Below are 18933 nucleotides of genomic sequence, written 5' to 3' on the forward strand. Positions count from 1 at the left end.
GCTGGGGCAGGAGGGATGTGTTTGTACCCCCAGGCGTGAAGGGGAACAGCCTGGAGGACATCCCATTGGGCTTGGGTTTGCCTTTCACTTGCTCCTGGCGCACGTGCCTTCCTTGGCAGCCGCTCCCGCATGGTGTTGGCTCCTTGTGGCCGCCCATCCTTGGCGGCTTCCCCCTGCCTGGGCCTGCCTGGGCCAGCGGCTACGCTTCCCTCCCTTGCCCCTGTGTCCCTGCAGCTGTGTGGGGCCCTGCGGCAGGGTGGTGAGGTGGAGGGACCCATGGGGGCCATCTCAGCTCCCCGCTTGCCACCCCTCCGCGGGACCCTCAGCAAGGGCAGCCGGGCTAGGCCCCCAGCAGAGCTTTAAGCAGTCCTGTGTATAGACGTGATTAATTTATTATTGTCGTTTCCTGGGGACGGTGTGGTGGGGACAGGAGGTGGCAGAGGGACCACAGGGCCTGGCCTGCCTCCCTGCGGAGAGCACAGCAGCCCTGCAGCGTGGGGTATTTATTTATTATTTATGCGACGTGAGCGGGTGCCAGGGCATGAGCGCAGCTCGCCCATCGGCCTCGAGAGGTGCCGCCATGGCGGCAGAGGAGGGAGCCCGGCAGGGGCGAGCGGCAGGGCTCCAGGTGGGGAGGCCCCGGCTTTGGGAGGAGTCCCCAGACAGTGGGGGACAGCAGCACCCACCACACACTGTCTCCAGTCCCTTCCATGGTGTTGACCCTGGGCCTGGCCCTGGCTCTGCTCTCTCTGTGCCATCGTCCCAGACGAGCCTCATGGCCAAGCAGAGGCCTCCCAGGGCCGTGTGGGGCCGCCAGCACCAACAAGGACCAGACGCCATCTCCAGGCTTTCTCTCACAGGCTTCATGCAGCACTTGGGGTAGCACTACCTCCCCGTGGCTTCCTCATCACTGTCCCCCCGGCCCTGCCACAGCCTGTGGGGCAGGAAGCAGCACAGGGGAGCGAAAAGGGAAATGAAGGGGCTTTCCTCGCTGTTCAGGGTTGTCCCCAGCCCGGACAGCCACAAGAGTCCAGCTGGAGACGCACTTTCACTTACTGCCTTTTAACCAGTTTTGTGTTCTTCTGAGCTTCGTGTTTAATAAAGGTTTCTACTGATGCCCTGCCGTTTGCCAAACTCCGAAAGTGTGGCATCCTTTATTTATTTTATGTATTTATTTTTAGTCCCTCTCCTCTAAAGGGGACCGAATTATGATGTTTTTTTAAAAACTTGGACAAGAGCAGCTGTGTCCTTTCTCAAGATGGTGTTTAACACAGGCAGCCTTGTTGCAAAGGCAGTTGCTATGGTGCCTCATTCCACACTGTGGGAATGTGAGCAGGATTCAGGTGGGTGCCAGTGCCACCAGCCCAGATGTGGGTGCTGAGTGCCCCATGGGAACAGGCTCGGAGCCTTGCAAGGGAAAGTGCTTGTGCCCTAAGCGGGCACAGCACCTTGGATGATGGTGTTGGGATGGGTGCCTCAACTTGCACTGTACAACACAGTCTGCCCTGAGAGAGCTGCCCTATGTCCTCATTCCCAACCCTGGCATCACCTGCCAAAGGTGGCAGCAGCTCTGGGGATGCGAAGGCCACACTGTGCAGGAACGCTGCTTCCTTCCTGGCTTTGTGCACCTTGCTCTCTCCCTGCTTCTGCTTCCCTGCCCTCATGTCACTTATTTTAAAAGAGCGATAAATATTTCACTTTGGACCACATTGCATAAGCTCCCGCTCCCATGCTGGCTTCTGCAGCTACTTGGAGATGTGGTTTCTGGGCTACGGGGCAGCCTGTCCAGAGCACCCTGTGGGTACCACATGGCCAGGGGCAGCTTAGGGGCACAGCAAGCAGTGCTGCTGGCCAGCCCAAGCCCACCACCAAGGCCAGCACAGGGGTGTGCAGGAGGTCTAGCACAGTTGGACGTTTCGGTCTTCAATGCATTTCTTGCCTGCAAATCACAGCTGGTGGCGGGGGGTAAAATTTTGAGGGAAAAATAACTAGGAAGAAGGAAAGGAGCTGAGAGGGAAATTGAGGAGCTGTGTGCTGCACATGGAGGCCAGGGAGCAAATCCTGCTTGCAGCGCCTGGGCTGCCCACACAACGCAGTGTGCGCAGGGCCTAGGGGTGACACCCCGAGAGGGGTGAAAGGGCTGAGCAGGGACCAGAAACTGGCCAGGAGGAACTGCCAGGAGAGGCACAAAGCCAGCACCCCTCTCTCAGGAGTGGCTGGGACATCTCCGTTGGGGGATCCCTTCCCTTCCATTACGGAATGGAGTTCCCAGGCAGCCTGGTGCAGTGCCAGCTCTTCCCTCAGTGCTCCTGCACTTTAATGATGCTCTGAAGTGGGGCCTGGCCTCGGTGCTGGTGAAGCTGGGGAGCAGCTGGAGGAGGCCCTGGGGACATCAGAGCAGAGATGCTGGCTGATATTTCAAGGCCCAGAGGGCTTCACTGGAGCAGTCCCAGCACGTGTATCGGAGGCTCCCACACGGATCTGTTAGAAAAAAGCATGAGAAATGGCCAAGAGATCCCATCGGCTTTCTCTAGGCAAAAACATCAGGGGGAGCTGAAGGGGAAATGACTTTGGTTGTTCACCATGGACAAACAGCAGGCCCCATGACCAGGGTGGGGAGAGGGCAGAGAAAGGGACGGGCTCTCTGTTTCCATATTGCAGGGCTGCATCAGTAATAGTGAAGGGTCTGTCATACCTTCCTGGACAGAAACCATTGCAGAAGGGCGAAAGCTACTGCAATTCACTGGGAACAGCCCCTGAGCTCTGCCCCTGCGGCCAGACCAGCACCTTCATCTTCACCTTGAAGCCAAAGGCATCTCCTATATGGAAAGGTTGGAAGGTTGGTGGGTACATCACTGAGTAACTTTGTTGTATGGTGGTTGGTGGTGGCCTTGGGAAGGAGCCCATCCCACCACAACCATCCTCTGCAAACAGCCACCTGCTCCTATGGGGTCTTCTTGGAAAGGTTTCCCATCAGTCTAGAAGGCCGTAAAACAAGAGAGCAATGTGTTGTGGGTTACCCCAAGGAAGGGCATTTCATTAGTTTCTCATCCAAGCACAGCAATACTTACCACTCACTGTAAACCTGCCTGCACTGACATCAGTGGCATCTATTGTTGTGCTGCCGCATGACTGTAGATTCCTGGTAATGCAGGAAGAGGAATCCTGGTGCCCCTCGAAACAAGGTTCCACATGCGGCTGAGCGCCATCGCCGTGGGTCCAAGCAGGGATGAAGCTCCTCCACTGCTGTGGCAATGCAAATGGAGGAGCACACAGCCGCATGGAGGCATTGGTTTCTCCACGCCTCGTCAGAGCAATATAAAAATAACCTGCTTTGCCTCCCAGGGATGATTCATTTTGCAGCTGAAGGGTTTCCCTGCTTCTGTTTTGAATCAGCAGGTAATTCATGGAGGAGCTTTCCTCATTTCTGAACATTATGTGTTAACTTTGGAAAGTGACCCAGGGCTCTGGCTGCCGATGGTTGTGACTTTGTGGGTTTTATGAGTTACTTGCCATGCCTTCAGGCCCTGGACTGCTTTTCTTGTTGGTCCAAGGAGACATGGCGTGCTACTGAGGAGGTGCACACCACATCCTGCCTTGTGTCATCCTCTTTTCCGCAGTAAGCACACAGGTAGCAAGGCATGCTTTCTCCATCTAGCCTTGGAGACATGCTCAATACTGTCACGCTGCCGCTCCATTAAGAACAGCAAACACTTGCAGCGACCACAAAGTGCTGCGAGCCTGAGCTGTGCCAGAGGAAACGGCAAAACCGCAAGCGCAGAGCAGGGCGAGAGTGTCTCCCTGTGCCCATCTGGCACCAGGGTTGAATGGGGACATATTGGGCCATGGCCAAAGCAGGAGGAGTAGCTGTGCTGGCCGGTGTAGGGACAGGCTGGCAGGTTCTTGAGTACCTGTATTACATGGGGATATGGCACAAAGTTGGTCACCATTTGCACTGTGCACAGCCCACGTGCAGGCAGCACAGCTCCCCTCATGGCTCCCCATGTGCCCGTGGTGCCCTCTGCCGATGTGGGCACCCTGAGTCCCAGCCTCTGGATGTTGATCCCCTGGTCAAAGCAGTGGCCAGGGGCACTTCACGGGAGCTCCCCTGGGGCTGCCAAGTGCTGCAGATCTGCACACGTGGCCGATTTTTCTTTCATTCATGGAGAAAAGCAGCTGCGCCAAGGTGGGAACCCCCACGGGAAACGCCCCGGCTTGTCTCCCTTTTCCTCGTGACTCCACGCAGGGGATGAGGCTCCTCTTGCCTCTGCAGTTTCCGCTCGCTGTCGGGTTGAGGCAACTCATCTCTGCAGGCTTTAACAGTGAAGGTTTGTTCTAGTGGGAAGGAGCCAGGTTCCTGTCCCTGTGTCAGAAGGTCAGTGATGCCCCTGTAGGTTTTCCCTCATAGCAGTGGGGTTTGGCGCACCCCGTGCAAGCTGAGCTTCGGCTGGGCACAGCCCCTGCTTTCTGGCTCACTTCTGCATGCTGCCACGTACTTAAATATTTCAGATTCTGCAAAAAACTGCTTATTCCTTCCGAAAATAAATAACATAGGAAGGTGAAGTGCAGCATCGTTTATTCATGGAGCCACTGGTAAGTGGGTACTTCATTTATTCATGAGCGACTGTGTCCCTGTCCCTTGCTCACAGGTTTGCTGCTGCAGGGGTACAGGCAGGAGCAATCGGTGGGAAGAGGGCTTGGGTTCTTGTGACCGTGAAACCCGCTGGTGTGACCCCCTGGTCAGGACTTGTGCCAACACAGCCTGCCAAGAGCGGCTGTTGAAGCCTCTCCTGGAAGGCCATGTGAGAAGCCACCGCCTTCTCCAAGCAGAAGTTTGGCTCTGGGTTTTAGTGGGGTCAGGATCTTCTCTCGGCACTTTACAGTTGCTTCTTCCAAGGCTGAAACTTCTGCTGAACTTAAGGAGCCCCTCATCAGGACAGACTGTGTGTTTTGGCAGCACGGGAGCACAGAAAAGCCCATGGGGTTTGTTAATAGAGGTAAAAGGAAGCCCTATCAGTTCAGGTTTTCCAGCTGTTGCAGTTGTCCAGATCGCAGCAGACACAGCCAGCAGCAGCTTGTGCCACATCCCTTCTCCAATTCCTGTGGCAACCGATGAGTGAAAGAGCCAGGAGGAGGGTTACAGACAGAAATGGTGGAAGGAGGAATGGTCATGCATGTCTGTTTGGCCTGTGGGCCTTAGCTGCGTGCTTCATCCCCGTGACAGCCATGTTTGGCAGCTCCAGCTCTTCAGCACAAGGAATTTTCTTGCTGCCCTCTGGGAGGGAAGGGCTCAGGGTCTGTGAGCATCCCCCTGTTCAGCTTCAAGTCCCAGGTGCACTTTTTCCACCTCTCTTCCCTTGCATACAGCAGGAGCAGCAGGGAGGTTGTAAAAATAGCCATGATGCAGCCTCGCAATCAACCCATGCTCTGCTTGCAGATGGTTGTCCCTGGGGGTGGAGGAGAGCAAGGAAACTACACGTGCCACAGCTTGGTCACGTTGGTCTAGAGAAGCGTCTCAGCTCTGAAATTTAAGTTAAGACAAGCTGAGCTCAGCAACATCTGCTGCCCTCCAGAGATCCTTGAGAAGGAAGAGAGAGTGCCAACAGAGGCCAGCCAAACTACAGTTTTGCATCCAAATGAAATTGTGGCATGCCCCTTTTTGTGGCTAAAATCCTAGGCAATACTTTAGAGGGATGGAAGGAATGTCACCATGCCAAAAATCAACTGCAGGGCAAGGCCAAGCCATGCAGAACAAGAGTGGTGTGAAGCTCTGCCCAGACATGGTTTCATGTGGTGCCCAGGGGGTCATCAGCTGGTGCTGGGTGCACGAGATCCCCCAGCCGCTAGGTTATTGCTCTCTTTCATGATAGCAGGGTGCAGATGAAGCAGTTGCCAAGCACTCTGCACATGTCCTTGCCTTGTCCTCCTCCGTGCCAGAAGCTTTGCTGCAGGTGGGGCATGTTCCCCACACACCAGGTAGGATGGGATACAGCTCCTCAAATCCTACCTGGTATAGCCCTGTGAAATGTGGCTGGCAGAGCTGCAAGGTCCTTCTGGATGCTGAGGGGCAGTTCTGTACCAGTCCACTTTTCCTGTGGCCATCCCCAGCATTTCTGTGGGCACTGAGCCCAGTTCATAGTTTTGTGGCTGTATTTCTACCTGCAGACCTGTTCAGGTGCAGCCCACCAGCAGCCCAGCTGAAGAGCTGGTGTGGACCTGTGGCCATCGGGCTGTCATTTTTACAGGGACACCTGTCTTGGGCTTGCATGCATGAGCATGGGGCCAAGGGGAGCATGCTGAAATAAGCAGGGTTCCGGGGTATAACTGCTACTGCTGCTGGCAGGGCTGAAAAGTGGATTTATGCTGCATCCCAAATGGGGTGGAAAGGGATTTTCTTTCATGAAAATGCAGCCTTTGGAGCAGTAATGTGTCCTAACTGACCCTCTGGGATGGGGGACTGTAAAAAAAACTAGACTTTCAAGCCACCATGGTGCTGACACCCAGAGCTGCAAGGGACTCGAAAGTATGAACCTACTTCTGCCTAATATGTCGCAGCCGCATTTTCTGTTTGAGGATGGACTGGGATAAAGATGTGCATGTGGCTACTAGTCCTTTCCACATGTGCCAGGCAAGGGCAGGGCCAGGCTGCCTGCTCTGGAAAGGAGGGACTCCTCTTCCTTGCGCCTGAGCTCCTGGGGCAGGACAGGAGCATGGGAGGTGTCATCCTGCAGTGTACGTGTCCCCCGCAGCGCGGCACAGCGAGAGATGGCGTGATCAGGGCCACATGCGGGGAGACGGCTGCCTGTCACTACGGACACAGAGCAGCCATTGCCAGCAACACGGAGAAGCCACCTGAAACAGCCCCTAATGGCAGGGGATGATTGCTGGGGACTCTGGCAGCCGCTAGGGACACCGTGGAACAGAGCAAAGCCTGCCCCCCCCGGCAGGCTTGTTTCAATGGAGCCCTGCGAGGGATCCGGCAGATCCCTCTGCATCCCAGCCACAGCAGCTGCTGCTCTTCCTTGCCACCCCAGCAGGCGTCGGAGCAATGATGCTTGCATGTCCAGCTGAAGGCACCATCACAGGGCTTGGCCAGGTCCCAAAGAAGGACAGGCCACCAGGCTTCTGAAGGGCTCCCTGGAATGGGAATTGTGCCTAGGTCTTCATTAAAAATATAATGCGTTAGCACCTACTCTGCCTTGAGCTGAAAGCTGCATATGGTGAGCTGTATTTGCTCCCGGTCCTGGATGTTCCATGTTTTACAGGCAATCTGGAGTGTTTCCACTGGAAGTGAAGTTCAAGGAGCTCACAGAGAGGGAACGAGCCTGGAGTCTCCTCTCTTCTAAGGCAGCAGAACGAGGATCTTGTTGGAGGCAAAGCTTAAGATTTAGCCAGGATGACTGACAGAGAGACACCCACATGGGGGAAAAAAAAAAAAAAAAAAAGATCATGGCTGACCGAGCTGTTGCTGTGCCACTGTCAAAACGGTGCAAATATTTTAATTCAGTGACTAAGATGTTCCAAACATACTCCCTGGGTTTCCTGTATCTCTCCATATACCACCCAGCTACTTTTTCCAGGGTGACACCAGAACCACTAGAGGACCATTACTGTCACTCTGGTCCCCAGGGACCTCAGAGCAGTAGGTGGGATGTCCGAGCAGGAGGTGGGACACCACACTAAGTCCCTGGGGCAGACCCTGCTCGCTGTGGCCTGGCTCTGCCCTCGGTGCCCACGACATGCACAGTAGGAACAGGCAGCAGATATAGTGGTGTAAGCTGAGGATGAACCTCTTTAGTGTGAGGGTGTCAGAGCCCTGGCACAGGCTGCCCAGAGAGGTTGTGGAGGCTCCTTCTCTGCAGGTCTTCCAAATCCGCGTGGATGCCACCCTGTGCCCCATGCTCTGGGTGTCCCTGCTGGAGCAGGGGGATGGACTAGATCATCTCTAGAGGTCCCTTCCAACCTGAACCACTCTGGGATTCTGTGTGATTCTGAGACCACAGCCTCTAGGCTGCTGGGGCTGCAAAGCAGCGCCAGATAGGGTCACAGTAGGGCCAACCAGCACCACGTAGGGATCATCCAGGGAGGCGCCAAGGCCAAATGCCATCATAGCAGGAGCACCTAGGACTTCCCCGCGGCAAACTGAGTCCCCAGGGGCTACCCCAGGACCACGCAGGGCCCCGCGGGGGGCACCGGAGCCCGCAGGGGGATGACTGAGGCTGCCCTGCCCCCCCGCCGCCGCCTCGGCCAATGAGAGGCGCGGGGCGCGGGTGCCAATCAGCGCGCTCGGCCAACCAGAAGACCGCGGGGGCGGGCACTCGGCGCAGCAAAGTTGCCCGGCGGCGCGGAGGCGTGTGGTGAACCGAGCCCGGGGCCGCCGGCTCCGCTCCGCTCCGCTCCGCCCGGCCCCGCGGCCGCCCCCGGCCCCGCGACCGCTCCCGGCCGCCCCCGGCCCCGCGGCACCTGCTCCCGCCGCGCTCCGCCCCTACAGCACCGCTCCGCTCAGTCCCGCAGCGCCCCTAGGGCTCCGCCGCGCCCGGTGCCGCTCCGCTGCGCCCGCTGCTGCGGCGCGCCGGCCGGGCCATGATGGCGTGCGCGGAGCTGCTGGCCATGTGCCTGCTGTCGGGCAAGGCCGGGCCCGCGCCCCGCCGCCAGCCGCTGCCCATCTTCCACGACGTGAGTACCGCGCCAGGGCCGGGAGGAGGAGGAGGAGGAGGAGGAGGAGGGACCCTCGTGTCCCCGTGGGAACCCCCCCGGGTCCCCAGCCCCGCTCCCGGACGGGACGGGCACCCCGCGGGCCGATCCCGGTGCCGCCAGCCCCGCAGGCTCTGGCGCGGGGCTCCGCCTTGGGACGGCGGCAACTTCTGTACCCTGGCCCGGGGCAAGGGAATGCAGGTTGTCACTGTGCGAATCCATCCCTTTCCCTTTGGGATCATTTTGGGAGCGGGTATGGCTGCAGTGAGCAGCCTCCGGGATGCTGCTGCCATGTCCAAGCTGCTCGGCAAAGCACAGCCCCACGCCTCGAGGTGCGGGATCGAGTGGGTGGGCAGGTGACATGGGACTGGCTTGGGGTACCAGGGACAGCGGCTTCTCCGAGCACCCACAGGGAGAGATTAAATCACAGCACCTCTCTTCCCCCAAAGCCTCTCATTTGCAGCCATGGAAAGCACTGGGGCTAGCCCTTGGTGGCAAGAGCCTGGTGTGCTCCGGTCATTAAAGTGGCATCAGGACAGTGTCACCACCCAGGACCAAAATCTCCTGTCACCATTGAGCTCTGAGCAGGTGCTAAACAGGGACAAACACCCGCTGGTGAAAGGTGCAGACCAACGTCAAATCCTTAGTCATCCCTGGACCTGCCAGCTAAGTTGGAAAAGGATATTGGTGCTGGGAAGGAAACTGAAAAGGGCAGGTATTATGCTTCTAAATTAAAAGCATCACATATCTGGATCCTAAATTGAAAGCAGCAGCCAAATCATTTAGGCTGCCCAGATGTGGGTTTGCCAGGATGGGGCTGGAGCCAGCGACGGTGCTGGGCAGGCTCCCGTGCTGCCATGTGCTGCCATGGCTTTGCTGTTTGGTTTTTGGAGGGTTGTCGCAGATATCGGGCAGCTGGAGCAGGCACCATCCTTTCCTGTCTGTGCAGGATCCTAGTTAGCCAAAAGAAGTGAGTTAGCGCTGCAGATGTGCATGCACCCATGCAAGCAAAAGCCTGGCCCATGCCATGCACGACGGTGTCACAGGCCAGGGCTTTAGTCCACAGGTCATGAATCAAGCCAAAAATCACAATATGCCTAAAATATACTACATTTCCTTATATATATATATATGTTGTGCTCTCAGTTTGCCTCCTCTGGGAGGCTAGAAATACTCCTCCCCTGACACCTGCCCCCCTGTGTTTTACTGAAGCTGACTGTCGTGACTGCTGGCGCAGGAGCTTCGTGTCTAACATGAGGCTCCCTGGAAATCTATAAAAGATGTCTTGCAGCGCCTCCAGTGATGCAGGTCTGGCAGGCAGAATATGCCCCTTGCCTGCCAAGTCCTCGGCCCACGGAGGGCTCAGTGTCCTGGGAGCTCAGAAAGGGGGATGCTGCTGGCTCAGGCTGGGAGGGCGGTCGGAGACCCTGGGAGCTGTGGGTGGCTCGCAGGAATTGACAGCACAGCCAATGCCTGTCATTAGGCAGGTCCTGGCATGCGCTGTTCCCTCGAGCCTGCAGCGAGGGTGCCCCTAGCGAGATGGAGCCCTGTGGGGCTCCCAAGGGGGCAGTGCCTCTCTCTGCAGGTGCCATCTCCTGCATCTTGGATGCAGCCCCACAGGTCTAGCAGGGCGCCCGGTAGTTCCAGCAGTGCAGGTGGGTGCCCATTACTTCCACATGGCTCTTAGGGCAGATGGCAGAGCTCAGGGCTTAGCCTGCATTCCACGTTTTGCAGGGAACAATGGGCAGGCATATCCATATTGTTGGAGTGAAACTTTGGCGCTTCTCTGGGCCAAACACAACTGCTCGTGTGTGAGGAAGCCTTCTTGCCTTAGGAGCCGGTGCCCAGCTTGTACATCTGAGCACCTGCAGTCAGGAAGAGGCCAAGGCAGCTGCTTCTGCAGCTTTTCTGCTTTTCTGCTTTAAAGCATCATTGAATTTTCTTGCTAGGGTGGAAACAGAGATGACTGTTGTGGGCAGATCCCAGCACTGGGCATTTTCCATGGGAGACTGCTGCAGAGGGAGAAATCATAGAATCAGAAATCAGAGATGTTCTTCCTCCAACCTCGCTGCTGCTGGCCGTGGTCCTACAGCTCAGGATCCCCTCCCCTGATGGCTGTGATGGAGATGTGTGAGGAGGTGCCCTGTCTCAGAGCAGGGGAGGAGAACACGAGTGAGGGCTGGTGGGTCGGGTCAGTTTGTCCCCCCTGCTCCTGGGCAGCTGAGGGTGGTATTGGGCATCACCTCCGTGCCAGCAGTGCTGCAGTCCAGTGATACTCATTAAAAATCTTCTCGACTCCAGCAGGAGTTCCTGCAGCTCTCAGCAGGACGAGGCTGTCTGAGCTCCTGAGGACTCCTCGGGTGGGCCGTGTTTTCCCAAGGAATAGTAGGAAGGCTCAGCCCCCCTCCCTTTGAGGGGGTTCTTGCCGCTGAAGTGAGCAGGGTGACTTCTCCCCCCCAGCCCCATGGAAGTGGTTCAGACAGTCGGGCTCTCCTGCCAGCACCGTTAACTGCACTAATTATTTGGCTGAAGGAACATGGGCTGGAGGAGGAGTTCGTTAGTGACAGCTGTATCTCAGCTCCATTCTTGTGGGCGCTCGCTTTGCCCCAGATTCACCCTTCTGAGTAGCATTAGCGCAATTAAAATGTAAAGTGTTAACGGTGCTACCAGCGATGCTCTGTGTGTGCCAGCTGCTCCCCGGGTGCTCTCAGCTTCCCTGCCTCCCTCCCCTGGGTCCTCTTGCTCCCAGGTCAGCTCCAGGGCTTGGCACAATGCTTCCAGTATCTTGGCAAAGTGATTTTAATGTTTTGTCCTATGAGTCTCAGGAACTGGCTGGCTTCCGGCTCGCTTCATGGGGTTTGCCTGCAGGAGCTACTTTCTTTCTCACAGATCAAGCTTCCAGAGGCTCAACCCCGCTGTTGTGGTGGGGGCAGGAGGTCGGACCCATAGGGGTTCAAGCAGGGCTATGTCCCCCCTCGTCAGGACGGGGTACAGGGGATCCCTTTGCCTCCTGGAGTGCTGGTAGGGAGGGCAAACCCTTCCCAAGACAGGGTCCCCAAGACAGGCCAGGGATGGGCTGGCTTATCTTTCCTGGTCTGTTTGCCATGTCAAGTTGCCCATGGGTAGTGGAGGAGGATTTCCTCAGTACTACTTGGATGCAGGTGCTGGGTGAACCACAGGGTAGCTCTTACTATCATTTTCCCTGCAAGGGTCTCCATCCTCTGTGAGATTCTTCCCTCACATCTGCAGCTCTGGATTTTCTTGCTTTTTTTTTCTTGCTGCTGGAGCGGAGGCTCCTGCGCGCGAGGCAGAAGCATTAGCTCCGTGTGCTGGGGTTTACACGGAGGCCAGATTTGGGAGCTCCAGCCTTCCTGACCTCATGGGAGGGGTGCGAAAGTGCCAAACATGCAAAACTGCACCTCTATTTGTGAGGCTTTGAGTGCTGAGCACATCGTGGTCCCTCCACTGTCTTCCTGCCACGCTAGTTTTGTTTTATTCCCACCACCCTTCTGGGTGGGCAGGAGTAGGGGCCGGGTGTTTCTGTCCCACCTCAGCAGAGGTGTTGCCTATGGAGAGCTTTGTTTGCTGAATGCAATTCCCATCACATATCCATCACAGGAGGCAGTAAGCCCTGGGAAACCACCTTGCTATGTTCTGGGCAGCCTTGCAGGGGGACACGTGCTGTGGGAGCAGCTCTTTGGGCAAGAGGCAGACAGGGCTCAGGCAGCCTCTGACACCTTCAGATCCAAGTCATCCTCTGGGATGGGATTTTTCTGCACCTGGTCACCTAGAGAAGATAGGGGATTCTCTGGCTCTACTGGGCAGAATCCTCCGAATGCTGTGTCTCATCATGTGCTCCTTCCTGCTGGTCCTAATCTGCTCCCCTCATCCTTCTGGGAATGGGAAATGTTTGGGGTCACTTGAATCTGTGCTTGGTAAGTGCTGGGGTGACTCTGGGCAGCGCACAAGGGGTGTGGGGAGATAGCCAGCCTCAGTGGCAGTTAGGTGGGAAGCATGGTGGCAGGAATGCCATTGCACGAGCTGCGAGTCCTTGCCATGTGCCCAGAGGCTCTGCAGACCTGGCCTTTCCCATGGATGGGCTTTTTGCAGCTTGCCTGCTGCTGGAGATTCTCCTCTCCCTGGCTCCTGCATCTGGGCGAAAACCGGTTGCTGCTAGTGTTCCCAAAGTGTCACCTTTGTCCCCAAGTGCCTGAGGATGCTGTGGGAGCCCAGGTTAAACTGCAGAGCAAGGAAATTGTGTCCCGAGCAGAGGAAATCCGGCAGGTCCTGGGAGCCGTGTTCGAGGCAGAGAGGTGGCAGGGCCATCACAGCCAGGCAGCACCCACTGGTGCTCCCAGGGCTATGCCACTTTGGACAGGAATAGCCACTGTGTCCCTGCACAGCCTCTACAGCCCTTGGCACTCTGAGAACCAGAATGAAAACAGATGCACAAGCAGACCTTTTTGCCCAGGGAACGTTTTGCTTTAAAAGTCAGGAAAATCCCTAGCGGGTGAAAACTGCAGGTTTCTGTACTTAGTTGGTAGCTATAAAGCTCCAAAGTGCATCCAGTGAGTCCTAATGGATGCTCGAAGAGTGCCCTGGTATATTTTCATGCAAGATCAGCAGCCATGCCCGGGCAAAAGTCCATCTCCCTTCGGACCTGTTACCTAACGCTGCTCAGCTCAGGGCAGGCTCCATCCCCTGCCGCAGCTGGAGCAGGGTTTGCCCGGAGCCCTGCTCCGAACAGCATCCTCGGGGCAGGACATCCCTACTCCTGCAGATCTGCCATGGGAAAGGACCAAGGAGCATCATGCTGGGGTCAGCATGGGATAAACCTCTTGTCCACTTGCAAAGCAGCAGCTTCTTCGGGAATGAGCAGCAGGCATTTCTCCAGGCAGCTGCTCCAGCTTGTTTTGCCTGCAAGCAGCAAATGAGTAGAAGGTGGCATTTGTAGGAACCTGTATTCCAGACTGTGGTGGTTGGCAGAAGCGCAGCAATGCTCTTGACAAGCAGCATGGGAGCAGAGCCGGGGCCAGCGGGTGGTTGGCGGTGGTGCGTCCTTGCATGGCAAGGGCAGAGCTCGGCTGGGGGAGTTTTATCAGCTCCTTCTCCTTTGCAGCTTCTTGGGAAAGGATGTAATGAAGTCAGGTTTCCCCTCGTGGTGCTCTATTTCATGAATCGTCTTTCATCAGACCCAAAAGAAATGAAAAAGAGAAATTCCTGCTATGTGCAAGATTTTGTTGCCAGCTGTGTTAGGATGAGCTGCTGGAAACCTGGTTGCGCCTCTGCTCAACCACAGATGCTTATGCCTAAAAAGGGAGAAAGACAGGGAGAGGAAGCCCCAGTTTTCTGCTGGATCTCACGGTTGGGAAGGCGGGTTGGGACCCTGACCCAGGGGCTACTTGTGAGCTGTTGAAGTGCTCCCATGAAACAGGGAGAAAGTCTGCCCTGGGGTGGGGAGAGCCTTTCTTGGTGGCAGTGTGCTCACACACCAGTGCGTTTCTGCAAAGTTACTGCTTGAAAACAGCTAATGTTTCATCAGAAAGTCCTCGGCAGACTCCGTTATTAATTGCACTTGAGGAAGGCTGTGTGTGTGCACAGCCTTGAGAGGACTGCGTGTGTGCACGCTTCCCAGGAAGAAGTGTTGCAAAAGGTGATTGCAAAGTGCCAGACGAAAGCGGCTCTTTGGTGCAGATGGTTGGCATGTCAGAGATGAGACACAAAGTGCTTCCATTACAGAGTGTTTTTATGCTTAATGCACTTTCATTTAAAGGTCTGAAAAATTAAACACTTTCCCTCACAAGGCTGTCGCAAAAGCACGGTAATGCTCTTCCTAACTCATCCCCACCTTATGCTCTCCAGAAGATGCTCTGTGCAGATGCGAGGCTGGCAACATCCTGGCTTTGTGAATCAGAGGAGAGAAGTGCTTTTAATTATTTGCAAAGGGAATTCTTCTTCTAGCAAACTCACCTGATTTTGTCCCTCACTGCCCCACTACCCTGGCCTTAGCTTTTGCACAGCTGCTGGGGCTGTGAAGAGGTTTCCAAACCTACCTTGCAGCCAGCAGTGCTGCTCTCCCTGCTGTGTCTCTAAAGCCTGTTGTGTTTTTTCCCTTGCAGATTTTCCGTCGAGCCGACAAGAATGGTGAGTGCTCCCCTGTGGTGCTGGAGCAGAAATAAAGTTTGGTTGGGACTGGGGAAGTGGGATGCACCAGCAATGGGTGCCCTGTGGAGCATCCAGGAAATTTGGGAGACAAACTCTGCTAACAGCTTTTACATTTGGCACCAAGAAATCCAAAATCACAAGTCCCTTCTTTGAGCTGTTCCTCTTGGCTGGGGATGCATCTCAGGAGTTAAAATTCTCCACAAAAGGGGGAAAAAAAAAGTGACATCTTCAATGTGCTATTTGTAATAGACTTTATTCTGTGGTGAGCCCAATAGAAATGCAGCTTGAAAAGTCTATAGGACATCATGTCAAACACGTGTCTGATAATGATTTCAGCAAGATCTTTGGGAAGGGTTGGGGCTAGCTGAAATTCCTACCTGGAATTCCAGCAACACTGGCCTTGTTTGCCAGTGATCCTTTTCCTTTTTGCCAGTGACACTCAGTGTGTTGGGATGTGCTGAAGTCTCTGCTGTGATTAATATGCAGCAAGCGCCCAGCAGTTCCACTCTCCAAGCGAAGGGGTTGCATGGAGGATAACTGCAGCCTGTAGACTTCTCTTCGCAGACATATAATTATTCTTCCCTTTTATTTCAATACAGATGATGGGAAGCTGTCATTTGAGGAGTTCAAGAACTACTTTTCTGATGGAGTCCTGAGCTCGGAGGAGCTGTGGGAGTTGTTCAGTGGCATTGACAGGCGTCATTCAGAGTACGTACCGTGGTGGCACGGAGGAGAGAAGACAAAAGAGGGTGTAAAAGTGTTTGACTGCAGATGGAGGGCATGTGGAGGCGGATGCAATAAATAATCCGGATGAGATAAATGCACCTCTTGCAAGCTGCAGATGTTAAAGTCCATTGAGCACCTGCTACGAGTATGGGTGATGAGAGAAGCCAGGCATTTTGAGAACAGTCATTATCAGATTTACTTTAGTACCACGTAAGCAAACATCCATTTAAAATTGCATTCTGTTGGTTCACAAAACTTAATTCCAGAAATATGCAGCTCTATAGAAAAGGTTCTGTATATGCGGGAGGAGCATGTGGTGCTGTGAAGGCAAGGAACAGACAGTTATCTTTGCAACTGCTGACCCTGCTGACTGCTTTGCACTTACATAAGGGCTGTTCCACCAGAAATGGACTTTATGAGTGTCAGTGTAAAAGTGAATATAGGCCAGCTACTTTTAAAAAAAGAAACTCTTGAACAACGAGAGCAGTAATTGCACCTAGCTCTGGTCTTCTCTAGACTGGTGCTATCTAGAGAATGTGTACATGGTTTGGCATGTAGAATGTGGGCAGCAGGAGGGGTCCTTCAAAGACCTTCTCTTCTGGGCTGTGATCCCAGGGATTTAGCAGGTACCACCGCGGTGCATGGCAAATAAGAAAAGCAACCTGCAGGCTAAGCCACTGTTGTCTGTAGGCAGTTTGATGTGCTGCTGAGCTGCAATTCTGCTGCTTGGCTCTGGGGCAGCGTGCTATGATGCTACATGGGAAGAGCTATCCCTGTGCATCAGCCTTGGCTGTACGATGGCCATTTATCATGAGCTGGCATGTGCCACGAGTGCCATAGATGGAAGCTCATGAGCCCCAGCTGACCTGGACTGGGGCAATTCCACACTCACTGTGTCAAAGGGAGAGGAGGAGCCCAGACAGCAGAGACTGAGGTCTGCTTGTCCCACTGGTGGTTGAAGGCTGGTGGTTGCACTGGTAGCTGGGCACCTCTGCAGGCTCTGTGCAAGAAGATGGCCCCAGGAGAATGGGCTGCCTCCAAGGGCTGTGTATGGCCCTGTCTGCCACGGCGCTGTCTCTATAAATCGTTCCTGGTAATGACAGTGTGGTAACTATGACAACGTGGCAGATGCAGCATTGAGCTGGTGACATCTATTAACAGGGCATGACCACTGTGTCTTTGATCTCTTTATGCTGTGAAGAGCAGAGGAGACTCTGCAGCTGGTTTCCTAAGTCCTGCATTTAGTAACTTAAAGCAAACATATGTGATCTTCTTCCCTCCAGCCCTGGTAGGATGCCCCGATTTCTGCAGTAGAGGGTGGGATGGTCCAGCCATGGGTGTGCTTAGTGTCCCTAGATGTGGCTGGTGCATGGTTTGCACCTACAAGTGCGGGGTCAGTCAAAGATATGTGGACAGTTCAGCTTTGCTTTTCAGGGATGGAGAGGGCAGGGCTGCCATGGGGCATGACGGAGCAGCTAGACAAGGTTTTCCATGGATGGAGGAAGCAGAGGAAGGATCCAATGGGTCAGAGTGTGCTGGTTTGAGCAGGAGAGAGAGGGACAGGATTTAGGATTTGGCAGCAGGGGAGCTGCATGGTGAGGAAGGGAGATCTCTTCGGCCTAGTCCCCAGCTGGTGCAGGAGCACTATGAGATACGACCTTGCAGAGTGAGGGTCTGCACTGAGCATCCAGGCAAATGGCATCCCATGGCCTAAACAACGTATGGCAGTGCCGTTGCTGGCAGAATCTGCAGGAGCCTGGGGTGATGGCTGGTGAAGCTCTACTTGGCATCCATCTGCGAAGCCATGGGAAATGCCCATCTCAAAGGAGAAGGGGAGGCTGTGGCTCTCGTGAGGCACCAATTTTGAGTCCAGCACTTGTTTCTAGGTCAGTGTTGCAGTCTTGTCCTGCTCCAGATCTTGAGGGCATTACTCCCGATCCTGGCCTGGAGCCTGAGATGTATGAGAGCAATCTAACTTCCTCTTGTGTGAAGAGCTCTTTCTCCAAACCTGGAGCTCTGCAGAGGGCCTTGACTTTGGAGTCAGCCCCTCAGGGTATGCGGCTTCCTAAGGCTGCTGCATGTTGGGTCCTGTCCTGGCAGGTGAGTCTGCAGGAGAAAAAGAAACAGTGAATATATTTTTACGCAACCTGGGACTGAAAGATAGCAGTGAAGAAAAGCAGCCCTGCCACCAACATGGAATGGAGATGAGATTCAGATGAGAAGGTTGTCCCCAGTTGCCATAGTGCTTGGAGAGCCTGCTTGGAGCAGGACCATCCTGGGGGTCTTATTCCTGCCCATCACAGTGGATAAGCTCTGGAGAATCAAGAAAAACAAGGAAAAAGTTGCCACACATTTGTAGAATGAGCCCAAAAGGTGTCAGTGAGCAAATTTTCTTTTCTGCCCTGTGGAGTCCATATGCAGGTCCTTAGGATGGAGCAGCAGTGGGCCTAGGGTAAGACTTCTCCTGGGGGACCAAATAGGCAGACTAGCTTCATGGATTTAAATAAGAGCAGCAAAAAAGAGGCATATAACTCAGTGACACAATGCTGGAAAACAGTTAGGTTCCTCAAAATCACAGGCTCCTTCTGTGCAGGGTTTTGGGCTGTAACCCACTCACCTTTTCTTCTTGGACAGGAATTTAGCACAAGCATGGTCAGCTGTACAGTGTAGCTGATTTTCTTCTTATATGTCCCACATTTTTTTTTCAAGATAGGAACTTCTGTCTTGTTGGATGGCTGTATTACCTCGGCAGAGATTTTCACGCCTAATCCAGTAAGTGGCTTTAGCCTCAAGGATGCCGTGTTCCTCAGATTTGGGTTGAAAGGACTACATTTCTTTGTCAGAGTCAGCTTGACCCAAGGAGAGAGTAAAGATGTTTATGCCCAGGCTTGTAACCTTCTCTGGGTAGCAACGTGCTGCCTGGACATATCCTTGCTGCCTTTCATCCCCCAAGCCCACATCTGCTCTGCTGGGGAACTGAGCTGACATCTGGGAGGATTAATATTTTAGAGCTCTCATACATTATTCGTTCTCCTTCCAGAGCACCACAGCATTGCGCTCTCTTTTCCTCTCTGTCCTTCCTTCCTGCCTGGTCCTCCTTCCGCCTCCCTTTTTATCTGGTGCTCACGCTGGTGCTGGGTACACTCAGGCAGCTCCATCAGGTAGTTTAGAGCAAGTGGAATAAAACCTTCAGTGTGTCTCAGCATGTCCTCAGCATGACCTGGATGGGGCAAATGATTAAAGCAAGTCATAGCATTTCTGTAAAACAAACTTTGAATCCAAAAAGTGTGTTTCAATGATTTTGGTTGAAGATTTCACATTTCCTCACAAGACCACAAGACTGTTTAT

General features: G+C 54.5%; 1 protein-coding gene across 1 annotated transcript in view; it reads left to right on the forward strand.

The window, feature by feature from the left end:
* Window positions 1-8551: 8551 nt before the first annotated feature.
* The window catches only part of LOC104571124 (N-terminal EF-hand calcium-binding protein 3), a 34441-nt gene continuing 24059 nt past the window's right edge, over window positions 8552-18933 (forward strand). The window contains exons 1-3 of the mRNA XM_088529186.1: window positions 8552-8676; window positions 14814-14838; window positions 15459-15567. Of these exons, the coding sequence (XP_088385312.1) occupies window positions 8584-8676; window positions 14814-14838; window positions 15459-15567 (227 nt within the window). The 5' untranslated portion in view covers window positions 8552-8583. The remainder of the gene's footprint in view (window positions 8677-14813; window positions 14839-15458; window positions 15568-18933) is intronic.

This window comes from Tinamus guttatus, unplaced genomic scaffold (assembly GCF_059628265.1).
Source record: "Tinamus guttatus ecotype Peru unplaced genomic scaffold, ASM5962826v1 Tinamus_guttatus_pri_ptg000326l, whole genome shotgun sequence".
Taxonomy (NCBI): domain Eukaryota; kingdom Metazoa; phylum Chordata; class Aves; order Tinamiformes; family Tinamidae; genus Tinamus; species Tinamus guttatus.